This window comes from Belonocnema kinseyi, chromosome 10, assembly GCF_010883055.1.
Source record: "Belonocnema kinseyi isolate 2016_QV_RU_SX_M_011 chromosome 10, B_treatae_v1, whole genome shotgun sequence".
Taxonomy (NCBI): domain Eukaryota; kingdom Metazoa; phylum Arthropoda; class Insecta; order Hymenoptera; family Cynipidae; genus Belonocnema; species Belonocnema kinseyi.
The window spans coordinates 56,858,366-56,881,039 of record NC_046666.1 but is presented as its reverse complement, the minus strand read 5'-3'; the positions used below and the strand labels follow the sequence as shown (position 1 = coordinate 56,881,039).

The following is a 22,674-nucleotide window of genomic DNA, read 5'->3' as shown; positions in this document are numbered from 1 at the left end:
TTAATATTAATTCATAATTACCACTTCCATCGAATCGATTTAGGAAAATAAGACAAGTTAGAGTTGAAAAAAATTCAATTTGTTTATCCAAACTTTTGTTTATTGTATGTATTTAACTTTCATGTAAAATATGGAAGAGTTAAGAATTTATTAAGCTAATAACATATACTTAATGGACCTTAGGAATAATATTGTTTGTTCAAATGATTTATTAAACCATTATTTATCATTTACATCTGAGTTTTCATGGGAGAAGTGGAAGAAATTCTAAATATTTAAATATTTTCACAGTATGACGTTCATTATTAAGTTTTTTTTAGAAGTTCTACATTAATTGTTCAAACAATTATTACTTGGCTGAAATATTGGTTTGAATGTATTCTAAATAGTTTCTTTCTTCTTGTGGGACCAATGAGGAAATTCATTTGTGTATTCATATTATAATTGGGTAAAATTGCTTATGCAAGTAATATTTTTTTTTAACTGAAGTACAATTCTTTATAATAAACCACATGGTGTAAAGATATTAAAGAAACTATATTTTTCTCCAGCTTACCAATAAAAAGTAAGAAGTAAATGATTATTGACTGTTTAACCATTTAATAATGTCTTAAACAAAAAATATCACTCCTACCATTAAATTGAGTATGTACCCGCCCAATTCCATGATTTGTTGGGAAAAATTCAAACACAAAATGTTTAAACATTTGCAAAACATCTTCAACAAAAAATATTATTCCTAAAATTCATCAACTGTGCCATGAATCCCACAAAAAATTAACTTATCATGATTTACAGAGAAAATACGAATTAAAAAATCTGCCCGCTTTTCGGGCACATTCTCATAACATGCCGCGCGCGCAACCTGCAAATATGAGCTCGCCTAGGGCGCGCGTCTGTTGAATCTCGCGCTTCACGCTCGATAATGGGTTACCGCGCGCTTCGCGCTCAGATATTTATTTTTTGCATTTGGAATGCTTGAATGAAACTTTATCAAAAAAATCTTTTTTAGACCGCAGTATTTATATGTGTCTTTAGACTCTGAATTTTCTACTTAATTAAGTATAGTTACAGCTTAAGTTTCTGAATACTCTGCAGGCTTTGAGGTACACATTCTCATCGTGAAACTCGCGCTCCGCGCTCGATTTTCGACGGAAATTTGTAAATGTACATTTTCTGAACCACCTTAAAATGAGTGAAATTTTAAGTCTTTTTTCATACATTTTTTTCTTTCTCGCTTTATTATTCCAAAAATAGGATTTAGGTTTTCATATTATTTCTTATAGATAAAGGAAAATATCCTAAAAGTCTTCTTCTAGATCTTTGCGCATCTCACGTCTTTTGGCGTAATATTGGAATTTTCGATTTTCTGCATTTTACTTACGATAATTAAAAACAAAATTGCGAGTTCCATTGAAAAATGGTTAAGACATTTTGTAGGATTATTCAAAAGCTTTGAAGAAATTTGTAAAAAACTTTTTTTCTAATTTGGTGTCGTTTTGTAATAAATTATTACAAATTTGTATCTCTTTATCAGATGGACAACTTTTCTATCAATTTGTTTTCATACATTTTGTAGTTTTTCCATAAATTTTTTCATTTTTATTTCTAGTGTCATTTTTACGATTAAAGCCAAAACTACGGTTCCTATCAGAAAGTGATTTATATCAAATTTGTAGCTTTTCTTCGGGTAAGCTATTTTAATTGAATCATTTTTTTCCTAACTTGTGTGATTTTTCCACAAATTTTTTATTTTCAATGTCATTTCATACGAAAAAAAGTACGCGTTCTATCAAGAAGTGATAATTGACGAATACGCTCACTTTTTGAATTTTTATCAAAAAGGGCTGGTTAACGAACTCGCCATTTCTTTTAGGACCTAAAAGACGTATGCTAAAGATCGATTTGATCCGCTATTTTTTTTAGAGTTACTGTGTTTACGGACGGACGGTCGGAATGCTGGAAGGATGGAGGAACAGACGGACGGACAGACAGACGCTATCGTAAAAACTTAATTTTCGTATTCAGAGAGTATCGAAATGTAGAGATAAGTTAAAAAACCGATGAGTATGTAAAAATAATAATTATTGTTAACGAATTAAAAATCATAGTTCAACAATATTTGCTAACTTGTCACTCAGAGCATATAAAAAATTTGTGTTGATGTAATGACAAGGAAGATCGTCTTTATCATCCATTTTAGATGCAACTGCGGTTTTGTATTTTTCAGAATATTTTTCGGGAAATTTTCCGGGCACAATACAAAGGCATCGTAGATTCAAATTTAAAAGTTATGGAGTGGAAATTATTCATTTAACTTTAATTTAGTATGGACTGGGAATAAATTTACGAATAGTGGATAGAAAGTAGTTGTTTTCCATACTTTTCCGGAAACTGAACTTTTGCCATTTAAAATCCCACGTTAATTTCAAAAGCCCGGAGGCACAATTATTGTTCAAATCTCGCTGTCACCTACTCCCCCTACATTTCCCTTATTCCTCTCCCCTCACTTTACCCTTCACCCCGCCAACCACAACTACTTCCTCCGCTACTGCTCCCTCTCCTCGCGCTCCAGCTGACCAACTCCTCTGCATACTTCTATTTTTCAGCCCTCACTTCTCCTCCTCTACTCAAACTTATTTTTAAATTATTTCCCCTACTTCCTCTCACACTCTACTCTTCTACTTCCCCTCCACGATTTCCCCTTATTGTCCCTACTTTCTCTACTATATCTTATTTCCTTACACTAACTTCCAATCCTCTCCCTCCTCTCATTATCGATCACATCGCCTAACTCCTTTTCCCTGATTTTCCATCACATCTCTGCTTCCTTTCTGCTAATTTGACCTTATTATCCCTAATCCTCCTTCCCATATTTCCCCTCACACCCCCTTCTTAGAAATAAATGCAACAGATGGACGCACGGAGACCCGACCGTAACTATAAGGGTTTCTGCACTGGGCTACAAAACACTAAAAACATGGAATTCATCTGTCCAGGAACCTTGAAAAATGAGGGAGCTTGGCTCTCTAGAGTGAAATAATGTTTGCAATGCATTTTTTGATCACTATAGAATGCATACTATTATTATTTATTTTTTACAGTAAGGCTAACTTCAGTACACCCGTGATAATAATAATTTAAATGTTTTCATATATTATATTTTTATATATTTTATTAATAATTTAAGTACAATTAAAAAGATCTGCCCTCTGTGCGGGTATATTTTTATCGCGCACCAGGCGCGCAGATCGCTTCATTCACAAGTTTACGGGCGGGCGACTGTCCTTTCTCTGCGCTTCGCGCTCGATATTGTATTTATGTCGCGCTTCATGCTCGATTACGTATTTAACTCGCACACCGCGCTCGGTCTTGGTATTTTTTGCATTGGTGCACATATCTTTTAAAATTAAAGGTACAGAAAGCGACAGCTGTAATTTGGTGATTGTGGATTCTCTTTTGTCAAAGCTCTTTCGACTTTAGCGAACACATTCTCATCACGATTCGCACTCGATTTTGTATAAAATGTGAACTTTTCTACATGATGTTCAACATTTTTATATCGAATGGGCATTACATTTATTGATGTACCTCAGCCTGGGGTTGCTTTTTCAAATATTTCAAAATGAAGTACAAATTGTTTTTACCATAACTGCTTTAATATTTATTTCTTACTTTGTATTAAATTTTATCCTTAGCCACGCTGAAACATTTGTCATTTCAATAAATCTATGTCATTAAAATTCATAATATGCATTGCTATTGAAACATACGTATGTTCATTGCCTTTTTTATTTTTTTATTTACAATTTTTTTTACGATTAAAAGAAAATCAACTCAATCTGTAGCGAAATTATTCATAAAAAATTTGTAGATCCTTTTTGGGTGCACAACTTTTGTCTTTTCATTTTGTTTCATACCTTGCGACGTTTTCTAAAAAACATTATTTTTTTAATTATAATGTTATTTTTTACGGCTAAAACATAAACTACCCGCCCTACCAGAAAAAAATCAATTCAACTCTGTAGCCCTTATTCAGAAGAACAACTCTTTTCAATCCTTTCTTTCGCGGTTTGTGTCGCTTTTCAAGAAATTAAATTTTTTAATTTTAATGTTGTTTTATACGAATCACTCAGAGAAAAAGCTGCATTGAAACAAAAGCATCGTCTTCTTGTCTGTTTGTTTTGAACGACGTGCATAATGTTTTACACAAACAGAATTATTTAGCTGCAAGACTAGGTGAAGTAAGTAGCATAAGGAAAATTTTTGATGCAAAAGGATTCCTGTTGAGACAAATGAAAATCCTCTCAACCTTACTTTTGAGAGGAAATACCATTTACGTCAAGAAAGATCTTTTTATCATATGAGAAAATTTCTTTGAGTGAATAAAACGAAAAACAAAAATCTTGTTGAAATTCAATTCATAACCAATTTTTAGCTCTTCTTTGGTTGAGCACCTTTTCTCTAATATTTTTCTTATCTTGTGTTGTCAGTCCAAAAGTTTATTTTCTTTTTACTTTTAACGTTGTTCTTCATGAATATAATAAAAAATAATTTTCGTATAAAAATTTGATTTATAACAAATTCGTATATTTTTTGGGGATGTACACTTAATGCTGATTCATCTTTTCTCGCATCTTGTTTGGTTTGACAGCAAAATGGAATGATTTATTTTTAATTATTTTTTGTTCGGCCAAAATTTGTATTTACGATTTTTCAACAAAATAAAAAAATTTGTTATGATAATCTTGCAGGGTTTTCAACAAGTAACATTTCCCCCCTAAGTTTGTTGTCACATCGTGCGTTGTTCGACTTAAAAATTCTATTGTCGTTTTTTTATATATATATATTTTTTGAAAATGCTATAACTGTAGTCATTTTTCTGTCATTGAAAAAATGCATTAAGATAATTTGTTCGTATTTTCGTACAATATTAATATAAATTCTTGGAATTTTTGAATCTTAAAAAAAGTGGTCTCAAGAGTTTTGAAAATGCTCCAATTTTTAAAATTTTTATCCGGAATCGATGTTTAATGAACTCGAACTTTCTTTCTCGTCTCAAAAAGCATATACCAAAGCTTAACTTAATTTCATCATTCTTTTGAAACTTATATCGTATACAGACGATAACCGATTTTTTGGATTGAGGGTATCTTGAAACGTGGAGATTTCAAAAAATCCTGATAGTCAGTTTTCAAATAAAACTCAGACCTTCTGATTATGATGAGAATATAATCATTTTTTTTGTGCAATCAAAGTTTTGATTTTTTAACCACATTCAAAAAGGTTTCATGATCTACTGGTATGGCTTTCAAAAGGCAAGGTTTTTCTTCTCTAAATTTTTCTATTGAGTGCGTTGTTTGGCTTAGCATGTTCAGTTTCATTTGATTTTCTGAATTTTGAAAATGCTATGCCTCTGGTCATTTTTATTTTCTAATAAAAGTCTGACAACGACAGACAGGCAAACAGGCAGGCAGATACCATTGTAAAACTGTTCTTTTTTTTTTTTCTTTTGATTCAGGAGGTCTCGAAACGAGGAGATCAAGAAATCGGGGATAGTCAGTTTTCGCATAAAACTAATACCTTTTCATTATGATGAGAATTTAAAATTTGCAAAATATGTTGGTTTAATTACTAAATACCTTTGTAACATACATTTGAGGTGCACATGATAAGACTAAATTTGAAGGTTTTGACCACATTTTTAGGATTCTTCTCCACTGCGCTTAGCTATAAATAAGGAAGCGATGATTGAGTTTATTGTAGAGGAATTTATTGCAGTATATTGGTATAGCTTGACCTGCAAGATCGTAACAATGAAAATAAAATCAAATTATTGATTTGAATTTTATTGCAGGTATCAAGAGAATGCCCGGGCGCTGTCCAGGGCTTACAGAGACCGACCAGCGAGTCCCTTGGAAACAGCAGTCTGGTGGTCGGAATTCATCGCCAGGGGAAACGGACGTCCTTATCTTCGAAGTGAGGGGGCGGATTTGCCCTGGTACCAATACTACCTCCTCGACGTTTTTCTGTTCTTGACTGTCATCCTCTTGACCGCTTTCTATGCCACTTATCGTTTAATGAAATTCCTCTTGTTTTTGTGCTGCTTCCGAAAATCCTGTAAGACGACTGAAAGTTCCTCTGCCATTGGGAAAAAAACCAAGCGGAAAAATGAGTGATGTTAGGGTAATAAGTACAATGTTTGACCACCTCTCAATGATTGTCCACCTCATTTAAATATGTTTATATGAAAGAATACTCAGAATACTCAGCTAAATTAGTTGAAAATTCTTATTTTTTTAAATAGATACGATATATTTAACTGAAAAATTGTTGTAATCTAATTGAATTTGGTGAATTGAAATACACGATAGTAGTATTCTGACCTTAATATTAGATCTGTATATTAATAAAGAAGTGGCCAATCATTGGTATCGTAATTAAACAGGAAACATAATGATTGGCCAAAATAAATGCACATAATTATATGACATTTTGTATTACCAATAACGAGTAGAAATTATGTCCAAAATAGTGTTTGGTTCTGATCAATTATTATATAATTCACTGTGCTTTCAAAGTCAGTAATGTAACACAATACTTGGCCTGTGCTAATCATTATGTCTTTTTGGCAAATCATTATGTTCCTTGACATTATTGTTAACATCCTTAAATATGAATCATCTACTACTTTTAACGTACGATCATTTAAATCTTTATAAAATTGTCTATCTATCTGTGTATTTTAGAACCTCGTTTGACGCTTACAGTGTTTTTTACAAATTGTTAAACTGGAAAAAATTCCTCAAGTGACCAATCATCATACCGAATACATTGACTTTATTGATAAGACTGGTCAACGACTTCCAAAGTACTTTTTTGCATTGAAGTTTCATCTGGCCTCCATTTATTTCCATGAACACTTATTTTAAAGATATTTAAAAATTAATTTTTTTCATGATAATTTTTTAATTATTGTGCAATAATGTGATCCAAAAAAATTGGCTTGCTAGTATTCTCTCATAACCTTTAAATTTTAGCGCACAGAGGGTAGTTTTTCACAACAAATTTTAATAAAGCGCAGAAAAAAAACTTTTATTAAACGATTTTAAATTAATTATGCTTTTGAGAATCCTCGTGTCATCTAATTTGAAATTATTCAGTTTTGGAAGCTTATACATTTGAACATACTGATTAGTAAATCTTTAAATTTTTTATTGTTAAAATCAAACCATTGGGAATATTTTAATGTGAATTATGTTCGGGGCTTTTTCAGAATCATTTAATTTTCACGTGCATTCGTCCAAAAATTCTAAGAACTCAAAATTCAGAATTGATCCATTTTTTTGTACCTGGAATATTAAACATTATAAGAATTTAAGATTCTTATGTTTTGAAGTTAAGTTTTTTATGGTCGAAAGCTTCTAACTGGTAATGGTAAACTTTTTTATAGCTTTTAGTTTGAAAGAAAAGTAAGTGATTTTCATTTGGACATTAACTTATTTTGCAGGCTTCGAAGATTTATTTATTTTAATTTAAAGGTTGCACTTTTAAAATATGTGCTGTTCTGAATATTTATTAAAATCAGTGTCTACTTTTGAAGCCCGTTGAAAAAACGTATTCAAAGTACATATAGCTCCTATGTCATGCGTGCTGTTGTTAAATCAACTTTCGTAATTTTTCAGCAGATTTTGTTATCGTGAATACACGAAGTTAAAGTAGATTTAATGTGTGAATAATTATGTTTTTTTTTCCTTTCATTTTAAGATGTCATCTTGAAAACTGTCGGACAGGAGGAAAAATTAGTAATAACTTATAGATAAATTTGCAATGCCGGGAATATATAATTGAAATAACTCAAATAAAAATTAATACATTAATTAAAAATTTAATTAATACTTGCATTGAAATTCTTTTTAAACATCTGCATGTGATAAGTCCATTATCATACTATCTACCCCCAAGCGTCTGCAGCCGGATTTTTATTACAGGCGCTTAAATTTGCTTGGACTTTTAGCCAAGGGATTGGAAAACTGCAGAAAACCATTTCTGAGCGCAGCTGGTTACCATCCGTTGTTCCATTGACAAGCATTCACCGTTTAATTGGAAATTAATTTAGTTGCTGGGGAGATCTAGCATTCGACAGTTCTCCCCCGTTCAATTTTATTTTTCTGAATATATTCAGCTGAAAGAAAAAGTACGAATATAAAATAGGGGTGTAAATAAATGATCAAACTAATTTCCGTATATATTTGAAATAAATATGTAATTTTACCATATCTTTGGAGATAAGGATATAAAACAAATGTTCAAACCAAGCCGCAGATTCCGAGCTAGGTGAATAATTTAGAGCCTTTGTGAATTAATAATGGTGATGGACCTACTTTATCCACAGACTTGATAACTTGTTAAAACTTTTCAAACTGTTGAATTTACGGTTTGCACCTAATGTATAATTTTTGCAGGTCCTTGAATAAAGGATTGGATTTTTGGCGAAGAAAAATTTAATTGTCTTTTCTTTTCCTTAATTTTTCCACGACATGCATTTTAATAGGCTTTCCAAGGAATTAAAAAAATTAGAATACTTTTGTGACATCTAGGGAATTCTCAAGAGCTTTAAAAAGTTTGAAGGGATTCAGAAAAAAAAATTAGGGTATTTACGAAACGATTGCTTAGGACCTAAAAGGATTCAGGATATTTGAAGAGATTTAAATTGGGTTTACTAAATATCTGAGGATCTCAATGATTTTGACAGATTTTGAAAGGCCTCAAAAACTTAAAAGAATTAAAAATATCTCAGATTTTTAAATGTTTAAATTCCATTAAAAATTATAGAGGCATATAGTATATAGTGGGAAATAAATTTGAAAAAGTTACATAATCTGCCCCCCCCCCCTCCTTGTTTTCTCACTTTGAGTTTTGGCAAGATCATGTTTGTCTATTTTTACAAGGAGCTTCATTTAAAATATTGCAAAACAGTCCTTCTGTGATTAAGCTTTCTCAATTGATTTGAAGTCTCCTCTATAAAAATATAAGTGCATCTCCATTTTTTCCTATTAAAAAAAATGATTGCATAACATTTAATATCTAACGCTTTGTCAATGTTAGCGACAATAAAAATATCAAGAGAGCACTTTTGACTTAATGATCTCTTTACACTCAGGCTTATACTTTATGTGCTACATTCAATTTTTTTCATGAAATTGAAATAGAACTTATAATTATTATGATCTCCAGTAATAATTTCATTAATTACTCCCTAAATCTAAATTAGTGAAGATTTTACCAGTTGATTAACAAATAAAATATTTAACTAATGAAAGATTAATATTTTATCATTTCGCGAATGAAATAAAGTAAAAAATCACAAGTTTATTGTACGAGCGAAAGTTATCAAGTGAGAATATTGACTAATTCTTTGGTAATTTCGGTCATTAAACAATAAGCGACCTTTTCTTGAAAATAGTTTTCGATTTAATATCGAGATTCTGCGAAATGATTTTTAACCTTGAACCAGTAAGGTAAAATACCTTTATTGGGGCTTAATGAAAATTTTTTTTTTTCAAATACGCAATTCCTATGAAGGGGCCCACGAGCAATCCCTGAGTTTCTCCAGCCCAATCAGCTTTTATTTTCAATGCATTCTAGAAATTATTGTCAAAGAATGCATAAAGAAAATGAGGCATGGTTAAATTCATGACAGAAAATAATTAATGTTTACAATGCGAAGTTTCCCATTACATTCTGGGTAATATTTGCCCCAGTTTTAAGCATCTTTATAACTGAATGTGCCTGGAAAAAACGAATGAAAATTTTAAAGCTTTTTAATAAGAAACAATGATTTAAATTATTGCTTTTATTATTTGGGTGGTGTTTAAAGAAATAATGCTTTTTCATTATTTAACTAAATATAATCGTAGGGTAAATTGAGGAGAGATGGATCATTTTTTTATTCTTTCATATACAGCAGAGATTTCACGAAAAATTTGTTAGCTCATGCCAGTCTTATAGTTTCATTCCTTGTAAAAAAACTATGTATATGAAAGTCCATTTTTATTAAAATTTGACACCATGAGACGCGTTTCAAAAAACATCGAGGAGAGATAAATTAGAAAGAAAAAAAACCTATCCATCAGATTATTAAAAATATTAGCTAGCAATTAAATTTTTGTTTGAGTTGAAGATTATAAAAAATAACTATTTAAAATGTAATAATAATTATAATATTAGATCCTGAAAGAATTCATACAAAAACAATTATATTTTCATGCTATAGGTTTTCAAATAATTGTTTGTTAAAAATATGGGTCCATTCGACCTAGATTATCTCTAACGAATCATAAAATAATAATAATAATGTGTGTTCTGGTAGACACTCTAATGTATCTGCTCATAATTTTTATTTTTCTCTATGATTCCAATCTGAAAGTTTGGAACTTTTTAAATTTTTAATCCTTTAATGTGGACTATTTACAGTTTAAAAATGAATAGTGTTTTTAGTACCTACTATTGTTTTTAATAAATTTATTGACTAGAAAACACTAAGCAGATACGAATTGCTACACAAGTAAAAAGGACACGTCTAATCAGAAGATCTTAGGCCGACAGAACAAAAACTTGTGTAAAAGTTTCCATATCAACAGTAATATCGATACACAGTAAAATAATCAATATTGCATATAAAGTGATAAGCTCAGACCAGTGGTGCTAATTTAAATTATCACACAATACCCCCTCTCAACGCGGGTCTACACTTTTGGGTTTACTACGCCAAGTCCAACTAAGCACTGGCGATGACTCGAACCAAAAAGTGCCTTGGTCAAGACGTCTGTAACCATCTCCGTTGTTGGCACATACTTCACGTCAAGTTCCGCTTTATAAAAACTTCACGCACATAGTGGTGACGTATGTCTACGTGTTTTGTGCGTGCATGGTGAACTGGATTTCGCATCAACTCCAGCGCTCCTTGAATGCAGCAGAAAACGTTGGTTGGTTTTGATTCTGGATGTGATAAACCAACATCTTTCAAAAAACGTCGTATGTATACTGTTTCATTTCCTGTTTCTGTCGAGGCCATATATTCAGCTTCGGTACTCGATAGGGTCACTGTTCGCTGCTTTCTGGCTTCCCATGATACGGCGGAATTAGCCAATTTGAAGACGTATCCTGTATAGGATCTGCGATCGTCGATGGCTGCACCCCAATCTGCATCCACGTATCCATCGAGGTCTTCTCCCGTTTTCGTGAACTTGAGGCCGAAATCGCTTGTTCTCTTTAGGTATCGTAAAACCCGTTTTGCTGATTGCCAATGTGCTTTTCCAGGATTCTGGTCAAACTGGCTAAAGAGGTTACAGCGCAAGCTATGTCGGGATGGATCGAAACAGCTAAATTCATTAGAGAGCCGATGAGAGATTGATAAGGTACTCTGCTTATTTCTTCTTTTTCTGATTTTGGTTTCATCTCCATGCTGCGCTTCACACTACCATCCAACGGAGTAGTTACAGTCTTAGAATCTTGCATTCCTAACCTTTGAAAAACATCCTCAATGTACTTTTTCTTAGTCATGAAGATCGATTGAGATTCCGATTCTTGCTTGAATTCTATTCTGAGGCAATAATGCAGTTTGCCTAAGTCCTTCATTTGAAATTCACGAGACAGATCCTTTTTCAGCTTTTCAAAGATTTCGACTCTATCTGTGGCGACGATTATGTCATCGACGTAAACTACGAGGATGAGAATTGATTTTTCTGTCTTTCGAATATATACACATTTGTCTCCGCTGAGTGGTTCCAGTCCGAGAGTTTTGAGTCTGTGGTCTTGCTTTTTAAACCATTGACTTTCTGATTGCTTCAGGCCATAAATCGATCTTTTTAGTCAGTATACCTGATCCAGTTTTCCTGGATTCTCAAAACCTTCAGCTTGCTTCATGTTAATTTCCTCTTCCAGTTCTTCGTTGATATATGCCATGATGACATCAAGTTGACACAACGTGAGACCTAATTCTGCTGAGATAGCAAGGATCATTCTTATGGAGCTTTGTCGTGCGACTTAAGCGAAAGTTTCCGTGAAGTCCATTCCAGCTTGTTGATTGTAGCCTTTTGCTACTAAACGAGCCTTACGACGCTCAACATTGTCATTTGCGTCATACTGCGTTCTGAGGACCCACCTGCATCCTATGACTTTCTTTTTCGCAGGACGCTTAGTTAAAGTTTAGGTTCCAATTTCAGTTAAAGCGTCGAATTATTCTTTCATGGCTCTCCTCCATTCTTCAGCGTAAGGTCCAGCAAGAACCTCTTGAACTGACGGATTTGGATTGTCTTCGTAGGTTAAGGATGCCACTTGGTGAAGGATCTTGCGAGGTTTACCTCTATTTCCAGTCATTTGCGTATTTAGTCGTCCGGGTCCTCACTTAGAAATTTTAGGAGTGGCATTTGGGATTTCCCCGATGATTGTTGCTCATCGTTTTCTGTTTGGATGTTAGAAGTATCTGGATCATTCTGAGTATCTACGGGACTGATATTTCTTGCAGGTTGTTTGACGTTTGCCCCCTCTGAACTGAAAATTTCTTCATCTTCTTTGCTGGTTTCGCCGTCTTTGAAGAATGATTCAAATAGGGTAGATTCGTTCTTTTCAGCGACGATTTCAGCTTGATGGATTCCTTCGAGGAATTTCACGTCCCGACTCAATATTTCTTGTTTCAGAATTCCAGAGTCTGTACGCCTTTGACTCATTTGAGTATGCAAAAAAAATACAAGGATTCGATTTCAGATCGAGTTTATCTTTGTTTGGTGTTTTGTCTACCACGTAAGCTTTACCGCCAAATGATCTCAGATGTGAGATAGTTGGTTTTGCACCTGACCAGACTTCGTGAAGTGTTTGATTTTTTAGGCTTTTTGTGGGACACCTATTTCGAATGTACACATCCGTGGCTATTGTTTTGGCCCAAAAATACTTTGGCAGTTTGGCCTGCAACAACAAACAATTAGCCATCTCTACCAGGGTGCGGTTAAACCGTTTTGCCCAACTATTCTGTTCTGGAGTGTATGCGATTGTATGTTCTCGTTTTATCCCTGCTCGTTCCAGATCCTTAGTAAAATCTTCTCCAACGTATTCCAAACCATTGTCAGTGCGAAGTATTTTGATTTTTTCTCCAGTTCGATTTTCCGAGTAGGCTTTGTATTTGTTAAAAGCTTCCTTGACATCGCTTTTTCTTTTAGGAAAATATACCTCTGCCCAACTGAATTTATCGTCTGTAAACGTAGCTAGATATAAAGCACCACCAAGACATTTTCTTCTGAATGGTCCATAGACATCCGAGTGTATCAACTGTAATAATTTATCACTCTTGGTACTTGAAGCTTTAGAAAAAGGCGCTTGTGAATGCTTTCCCATTATGCAAATCTCACAAATAGGAAGTTTTTCTTCTGGCTTTAGCGAAATTCCATTTACCATGCCTTCTGATGATAATTTTTTCAAGTCATTTTCATTGAGATGTCCTAGTTTATGATGCCACTGCCCCATTTCGCTTAAACAGTTTTTCGAGGTCACAGCTGCGGATAGGTTTTGCTTTTTCTGTGTTAACTCTGCAATCGAAACTGCCATGCATTGGTGCTATTTCTCCAACTGGCTTAATTCGATGCTTGTCTCGATTCCTAAAACATTTTGGGATTCAAAGAAATACAACTCACCTTTTCTTTTGCCTCGAAAAGATATTTCATTCACAGTCTTTTTCACTTCTGCGCTGGATTTATTAAAAATAACGGCTCGTCCTTCATTGCAGGCTTTCGAGATTGAAAACAGGTTTGTTTTCAATTCTCGCACGAGCAAGGCGTTCTCCAACCTTATTTTTCGTATTGGATTATCGTTGAGAACACAAAGATGGATGGTGCCTTTACTTTGAATCAGCGTTGTTTTATCGATGGCAAGTAGAAACTTTTTGACTTTTCACTGAAGTCAATTCTGAGAAAAGTGAGCTGTCATGACACATATGCGACGTTGCACCACTATTCATGTACGAGGTTCTACTAGATGTTGACTCAGCAATGAAAGCGCAAGCAAAAGTCGCTTTTTCTTCCACAGGATCATCTTCCATAACCGTTGCAGTAAAGGCTTCTTCTTCCAATTTGGCTGTGATTTGTTTCTTATCTTCCATCCTTTTTCGGCAGTCTGCTGCCTTGTGAACGAATTTCTTGCAATAATTGCAATTAAATTGCATTTACATCGATTTCGGACTTCCTTGAGCATTGTTGATACTCTCTTTCCGTCCATTAGTCCTTTGGTGTGGTTGGCCACTTCGATTTCCAAAGGATTTTGCGTAAAGGGCTACTTTAGAATTTTCCTCGGCATCCTGCCCTTTTCTAGCATTAAATTCCTTGAGCAATTTCATTTTCAGGGCTTCTGGAGTGGGAAGCTCATCACGAGCTTCAATAGCACATCTAAAATTATCAAAGCTGTTCAGTACGCTGTAAAGCAATAAAATTGTGAGCAAGTCCTCTGAAATCTGAATATTTAATTCTGTTTGTTGATCTATTGTACTAAAGAATTGATTTAAATGGTCGGACATGTTTTCTCCTTCGCGCATTTGTGTATATAACAATTGCTTTAATAAAATTGCCTTTCTGTCAGGTCCTTTTGATTTATAGACTAAATCTAATTTTTGCCATACCTCTTTTGACGTCATGCAGATTTTACGTGACTTAACTCCGAAGGAGTAATTGCAAGGATAAGGTCTGCCTTAGCTTTCCTATCTTTTTTATCCCAAGCAGCAGCCTCAGGTTCAGTTTCTGGTCTGACCACGCTTCCGTCGACATACTCCCAATGGTCGTTTTTAACAAGAATAGCTTCCTTGCCGAAACGCCACGTGTCATAATTCTCCTTTCCCAGTTTTTCAATTTGCACTGAAAAACTTGATGCCATTTTTACTTACACTTGAATAGTTTTCACAATATAGTCACTTAGTTTTCGACAATTCGACGATTTTTCGTTAATAATTTATTTTTCGTCTTTGTCTAACGTGACCTTAGTCTTAACTGTATATTTCACGTCACTTGTAAACTCCCGTGGCTCTTCACTTCAGTTTTGGACAATGCGGCAATTTTTTGTTGCGGCCATTTCGATTTGCAACGATTAGGAAATTTGCGGTCAGAATTTACCTTCGTCTAATCGATTTTCTTTTTCGCGTCACTTGAGTACTTTTTCTCATTTTTGGTGCAGTTGAAGGGTTCTGGTCCCATAACCTATTGTTTTTAATCAATTTATTGAGTACAACACACTAAGCAGATATGAATTGTTACACAAGTAAAAAGGACACGTCTAATTAGAAGATCTTAGACCGACAGAGCAAAAACTTTTTGTGTAAAAGTTTCCATATCAACAGTAATATCGATACACAGTAAAATAATCGATATCGATGAGCATAGGGGGTAAGATAAGTCACTTAATTTTCTCGTAGGTTATCATTTATTTTCTAAACTTTTTTGTATTAATACCGAGAAAAATATTATCAAACTTCTTTTTTGAAAATTGTTCGCTTAATGTTGAATAAATCTGGAAAAAACGAAAGTAAACATTTTAAGACCTGTTTTCTGCTATTTTGCATTTGTTTAGAAATATCTTAGGATATTCTTAATAGATTTCAATATTTTTCAAGTGATTAAACAAAAAAATTTCAAAGATCGCAGGGTATTTCACTAAATTTCTATGAGCTTTTAAGAACTAATTTCCGAAGCTTTAGGGTATTTTAAAGGATGGAAAATATTTTAGTATATTCATAATAATTTGAACTAATTTTAGGTATTTGAAAAAAATTACGAGGCGTTTTCAAGATATTGAAAAAATGTCAAGGAATTTGCAAGGATTTTAATGATTTTACGGAATTCGAACAATGTTAACGCGGTTTTGAGAAATTTCGGAAGATATGAAACAATCTCACAGGATAAATAAGTTTTCAAGGTTTTAGTAGATCAAATTTTCGAAAATTCAAATTTTGGTTGAAAAAAAGTAATAAAAATGAGGAATTCCGTTTTTCTATTAAACTATGCAAGATAAGAAAAACGACGAATTAACAAAAATTATGCATCATAGGGTTTACAAATTGGTTATCGGTGATTTTTTGATAAGACCTGTAGTTTTTATTTGAATCTTAAAAAATTACATTAAAAATAAAACAATAAATTTTTTGAAGAACGACATCAGGTGCGAAAAAAATTTAGCAAACAAAAAATGTTCATCCAGAAAGGATCCTCAAATTTGTTATAAACAATTTTCAAATAAAAAGAGTAGATTTTCTTTTTAATTACAAGAATGAGATTTAAAATAAAAGATTAGATTTCTAGAAAAATGACATTAGAAACGAAAAAAATGAAAATACAAGAGTTTTTAACCAAAATTGATCTATAAGTTTCGTTATAAACTATGTTATGAAAATACATTAAAAATTAATTTTTTGGAAAAACGACACACTGAACATAATGTAGAAAAGTTCACATTTTGGACAAAATGTAGTGAGAAGTATAAGATACGTGATGAGAATTGTGTGCGTTAAAGCTGAAGGAGCTGTAACAAAATAGGATTTACAATCACCAAATTAGTTGTCGACTTTAATTTTAAAAGGTCTTTAAACACATATGAGAGCCGTTAGGATTATCGGAGAAACAAAAGTGATGCTGGAAAGAAATGGGAACAGATTCGAATTCAGCGCAAAAGCGTACTTCGGAAATTATGTGTCTTATTTCACAGATACATAGGTGACACTTTGTTGACCTGTGGATTATTAATTTTTTATTTCATAACATTAAAGTTTACTCGTTAATGCTTCATGAGTTACTAGATGGCATCAGAATTACGACTGAAAATTCGATTAAAAACGTATGTGGATGTAAAAAGTTTAATTATGTGAGTTAATTGGCTTTTGTATATTTAATGGAAAATGTTTTGTTCAACATAATTTTTTTATTTCATTTAAAGTATTAATAACTTTTGGGCCTGGGTTTCTTCATTTTGTAGAGCTCCTTCTGGAAATGAAGTTATTACAAGATTAATTCCTTTTAAAATTTGTACAAAAACCACAGTTGTTAAATTATATTCAATTTCATCCTTCTCTTGATTGTCAGAATTAAGTAAAAATTTGAAAAAATTTATAATTAATTTAAGTATGTAAGAATTATTTACAATGTTTTGGTAAGCTGAAAATACTTTGAAAACATTAAATTAATTTGAGAATATATCAACATTTAAATTCCAATCAAGTTAAACTAAATTAATTTCAAACAAATTCCAAGGGACTAAATGTAAATTCAAAAGATTTTTTATTTCATTTATTTTAATTGAAAATTAAGTCACTTGAATTAACTGTTATGACATATAAAATGATTTAATACATATTTTGACCTATATAGAAATGCTACAGCCAGTTAAATTTCCTTTAAGATTCCATGACGCTAAAATAAAATAATTTTAAATTTCAAATCATAAATTTTACTCAGGGAAGCTTTACAGTTACATTATTGAAAATTACAGACTTCTTCAAAAATCTTTGTTAATTACAAAAAAGCTAATTCTAGAAAAAAATTCATTTAAAAATTCCACATTCGATATACTTGTCCAGATCTCTATAAATAACCGATGTGATTAAGGAAAAGTATGTGACTTTGAGTGCCATTAGGAAAGTACTCTCCAGATATGGATTAAAAGTTGTTCCCTAGTATTATGGACTTTAATGGGTGAAACTTCTGTAAAGAACTTATAGCTGTGGACGAAGTCAGTGATGGAAATTGTTTGCGAATATTTTCGGTCTAGGGTATATCATAGTTAATGACTGTCAACTTATTTAACCTTAATTACTTCAGGGATGATTCGAGAAACTCTCCCTTGAATAATTTAGCAAATTAGTGGCCTCCTTCTATCCCTTAGTATTAAATTTGTAACAAAATGATTAAATTAAGATGAATAATATTCACTGGTAATATTTTAGAATTAGGTTTAGTATGAGTGAATAATTATTATATTATATTGTAAATATATTATTTTATATACTAATTTAGGATTTACTCATTCTGCCTGACTTCAGGAACATATAAAGATGATTGTCAAGTTGCAGGCATACTTTAGTACCTAAAGTGGCAATCACATTATCATCAGGAATTTCGTATTTAACAACCAAAGTTTATTGTATCACATTTAAAAATTCAAAATACAAAAGGGCAATTTCTGAAATTAAGAAATGATCATTAATTTCTTATATTAAATATGGAAATCAGCTTTGAGATTAGGAGTTTGTTGAAACAGAGTGAGAGCCTTTAAAAAGTTTAAAAGCGTAAACGCATGTAAATTAGGCAGAAATAAGTATGTAACCACTAATTGTAGATAATTTTCACGAACAAAAGTAAGTTAATGTGATAAATCAAAAGTCCAAAACAGAATACATCATATTTTCGATATAATAGTAAATCTACCGGCCTGTATTGTTCACTGTAGAGATTCCAAATCTTCTACATAATTTTTTTTAATACAGCCTGTGACATATACGATATTTCTTAGAATCTGAGTAATGTGTAAAATTATTTAACAAAAAAAGATAGTTATAGAATTGTGTGTTCACGGGCACTTTTCATAATTTTATAATAATTACTCAACTGTAATGACAAATATTTAACTAGAAAAAAAATCACGCAAATGAAGATTACAAACTTGAGACATTAGATGTTTTTCTGGCTAATTGTCAAAACAAATGAGTCATATAAGTCATAATCGATTGTATAATAATTAAAACTAAATGAAAATGTCTTTCTTTTATTTGGCGAAATGCACGTACAAAAAAATAATCGCAATATTTGTAAGCATTTTGTCTTAAAAATATGCATAAACACTTTCTTATTTATCAATTTTGAGGTTTTCAAATAACTATGAGTAATATTGTAAAATAATTTAATGTCACACTTCTTCAAAGTTTTAATTTTCAATTTTAATGTTAGGAAAAAGAAACAATTTCAGAAATTCTTATCAAAGATTCTGGCAGATAGAAAAAAGGCTTATCAAATTTATCTGTTACTATTAAAAAAAGCTTATTTATTTCATTTAAACAATTCAAATCTAATTTTTTAAATTGGAATATTTTGAACCAAAATGATATTTAAATAAAAATGCAAAATTGCTATAAAGCTTCTTGTCATTAATTTATTAGACATAAGACATTTTAATTTTTAAGGCTATGTAACTAAAGTTTTTGTTCTTTATATAAAGAAAACAGATTTTCTTAGGAATACAATTATAGAAGGCGCTTGATATTTCGCTCTTGTATAAAACAAGCAATAAAATGCAAGCTATCGAGATGTAGCTTAAATATTAGATCCATTTCAGGCTAGTCTTTTTCCAAGTTTTAATTCGCCTGTGCGTTGATATTCGGTCTAATATATTTTGAGTGTCATCCAGGCTTAGCCTGGCTCTCCGCAATTCGTCTACATTTATTTGCTTAGGCAGTTGTATTAATTTTCCTTTAAGTTTATCGTATACGCTTGTTTATTCTCTGAATGTCTAGGTAAATCTAATTTGTCGTAACCGTTGTATAACTGGCAATTTTCTCCACTAATCAGAGTGTTAGTTTTGACAGTTATATTCTTTACGTGTCCCTCACATACGATGTCTAAACAAATATCTACTGTCGGTATAATTATGTATCTGTCATTGGTAGGGATTAAAGTTTATTTATGCAGAAGGTAGGGAGAAAGATTGCAAGTGGGTGTCACATATCGTCTACAAAGACTTGCTTCACAATTTTCACTTTCTGATAACTTGATGTTTGGTTGGTTACGTTTACAAGTAAGATATTTGCTGATAGTTTTACATTTCTCTATAGTTATTTTGTCTATTAGTACATACGAGTCGCGATAGTGTATTACATATTCATAGTCGGGGATGATAGATGCAGGTAAATGCCAAAATTAATTTGAAATTTACAAAACTATTTAAGGTGTTTGCGTTTACTCCAGTGCCAAGGTTTCTCAGAGCGTTTAATTTGGCGTTTATTTTTCCTCTTAGATTTTTATAATCCGTTGACGAGGAATCAAGTATGATCTTAAGGATTTTAGTGTGGTTTGTCAGGACTTGGGCTAATTGTTTATAGTCTTTATAAATGTTGTCTAACTTGTTGTTTATTTGCTCAAGGTCTTTCTCGCTCAGCGTTCCAAACAATGTTTTGGAGATGTCACCTACAAAATTGGCTAATCCTCTTTTTGCTCTTTGTTTGCTGAACAGTTTGTGTGAACTTTTGATTTTGGATTGAAGCCTGTTGTATCTACCTCTCGTTAGTTGTAGCTCGTATATGGGAGTGCATTCCTTTTCACAAGCTGTTTTCGCTAGATGTAAAGTGCAATCAATCGCTGAGACACGTTGCTTGGTGGTCGTCCTATTGACTGCTATTATCTGCCGCCATTCTTCATGAAAGAGGTGCACCCTGTTTTGTTCCTCTACGAATACGTTCCTTCTTATTTCAGCGATTGTGTAGTTAGCTTGAAGCCCTACCGTTAGAGCCAGGAACACAACTATCTTAAACATTGTCTGAAAAATAAAACGGCATAACTTGATCTATGTGGACTCTCATCATTTTGCCCATACAATTTATAATCAAGTTCTTGTTATCTAGTACTTGTATTATTGTGCCTGGGCCTTTCCAGCTGTTCAACATGATTTTATTTTTCCATTTGACTAGGTTTCCAATTTCATACATCGCATGGGTTCGCATTATATTTTTATGCAATCTTCTCTTAGATTTTTCTTGTTGAAGGTGGATCCTTTCCTTAGCCTTTTGTAGTTGACAGATAGGGCATGGTTTAATACACTTTTTTATTTCTTTGTCCATTCCTGCTAATTCTGATTTTGCTGTTGCTTTACTGGTAATATTTTTTTCCAAAGTTATCACTGTGAGCATCTCTTATTACCTTTTCCTTTTCATGTTTAGTTAGATCGCGAGTCTTATTAAAACACAAGTGGAAACTGGGGTTTGCGTAGTAGTTGGACAAATAGTTGATCATTTATACTATTTCTTTCCTTTCGATATTGAAATCCAGCTCGTTGTATTTCAAACTTTCTGATTCATCCTCAGTTGAGTCGTCAGTAGATTCCTTAGTTGATTTCTCAGAGGACTCACTGATTCTTCTATCAGCAAATTTAATTTTGATCCTGCTGCCGATTTTCTCGTGAGCAGTGATTATGGGCTTAGGTTTATTCAATGTGAGGGTATTTAACTCTCTCTTTATGGGCGTGTCGAGTATTTTCAGGTCAGGTGCTACTTTGTCTGCGTCTTCTAGAGCTATACTGGGTGTGTCTGGACTGGTAATCGGAAATAGTCTGGATAAACAGGCCGCAGATTTATTTTCTTTACCTTTAACATTATACATCCAACAATTGCTTTTCACTGGTGGTGTAATTTTCTTCTGCCTGGTTCAACGTCCTCAATATGAATAAGCGTGGGTGCCCGTTCTGTGATAGTACTGTACCCAATGCTTGCTTAGATGCATCTGTTGTTAGCGTAAAAGTTTCCTTGAAGTTCGGAAATCGTAGTACTAGTGCTGAGCATAAGGCGTTCTTTAGTTGGTGAAAACTTTAAGTGCATTTGGGTGTCCAGTCAAATATGGTCTTTTTTTGGTTAGCTTAGTCAGAGGTCTTGCTATACTAACGAAGTTTTAAATGAATTTTCTATAGACTATAGACTAAATTTCCATAACTGCGGTAGGGATTTTAAAGTTTTTCACACTGTTAGAAAAATCTGTACAATGTTTAATATACATGCGTGTGAAGCAAATATGCACTGCCGCTACTGAACTGTAACATACATTGGTGTAGTGAATTTAATATACATATGTATTAAATTTAATATACAGGTCAGTATAGCAATGTGCGTGAAAACTCAACGTGCTTTAATTTCTTTAAATCTTGTCAAATATTCTCAATTAAATTAATAATCTAGAATTCGTTGACTGAATTGTTATTTATAATGAAACTGCAATGTATGGGTAAAACTTTTTCCTAATTTCGCTCTGAATGGTAAAAATTTAACGCGAAACAATTAGTTGTAGGTTAGGTCTGTTATTTATTTGCTTAGTTCAACCTTTCGACTTGAAATCCAATTTTATTTCTAATTAACAGGAAGAAGGTATCATGTTTTATTATTTACAATCTAAAATTACTACTAAACTTATTTCGGATTTGTGAAAAACGGAATTATCTGATTTTTCTTGTAAGTAGTTAACATGAATGTCTATGAAATTTAAGATAGTCGCCTTTAATAGCGATTTGATACGCTTGATTTATAAATTTTAATACACATGGGTATATTAAATTTAATATTATTTATAACAGTGCACAGTTTCAGTTTTCGCTGGATTAGGTTTTACTGCATCCTTTGTGAGTACATGGCCTAAATACTCGAGTTCTGGTCGAAGATACTTAAATTTAGTTCGTCTTAGTTGTAGTCCTAATGTCTTTATCCTATCAAACATTTTAATCAAGTTTTGATTGTGCTCCTCAAAGGTTTTTCCTGTATTTACTATGTCATAGATGTATACAAAGCATTCTTTGCCAATTAGACCTCTAAAGGTGTTGTCCATCATTCGTTGAAATGTGGCTGGTGCGTTTTTCAGGCCGAGAGGCACTTGTCCCAATTGGTCGAGAATATCGTTG

At 32.6% G+C, this 22,674-nt stretch overlaps 1 protein-coding gene across 9 annotated transcripts in view; it reads left to right on the top strand.

The window, feature by feature from the left end:
• The window catches only part of LOC117181424 (UDP-glucuronosyltransferase 2B15-like), a 204,765-nt gene extending 196,262 nt beyond the window's left edge, over positions 1-8,503 (top strand). For all 9 annotated transcript variants that reach the window (XM_033374058.1, XM_033374055.1, XM_033374059.1 and 6 more), the window contains one exon: positions 5,858-8,503. In XM_033374058.1, the coding sequence (XP_033229949.1) occupies positions 5,858-6,179 (322 nt within the window). In that variant the 3' untranslated portion in view covers positions 6,180-8,503. The remainder of the gene's footprint in view (positions 1-5,857) is intronic.
• Positions 8,504-22,674: the final 14,171 nt, after the last annotated feature.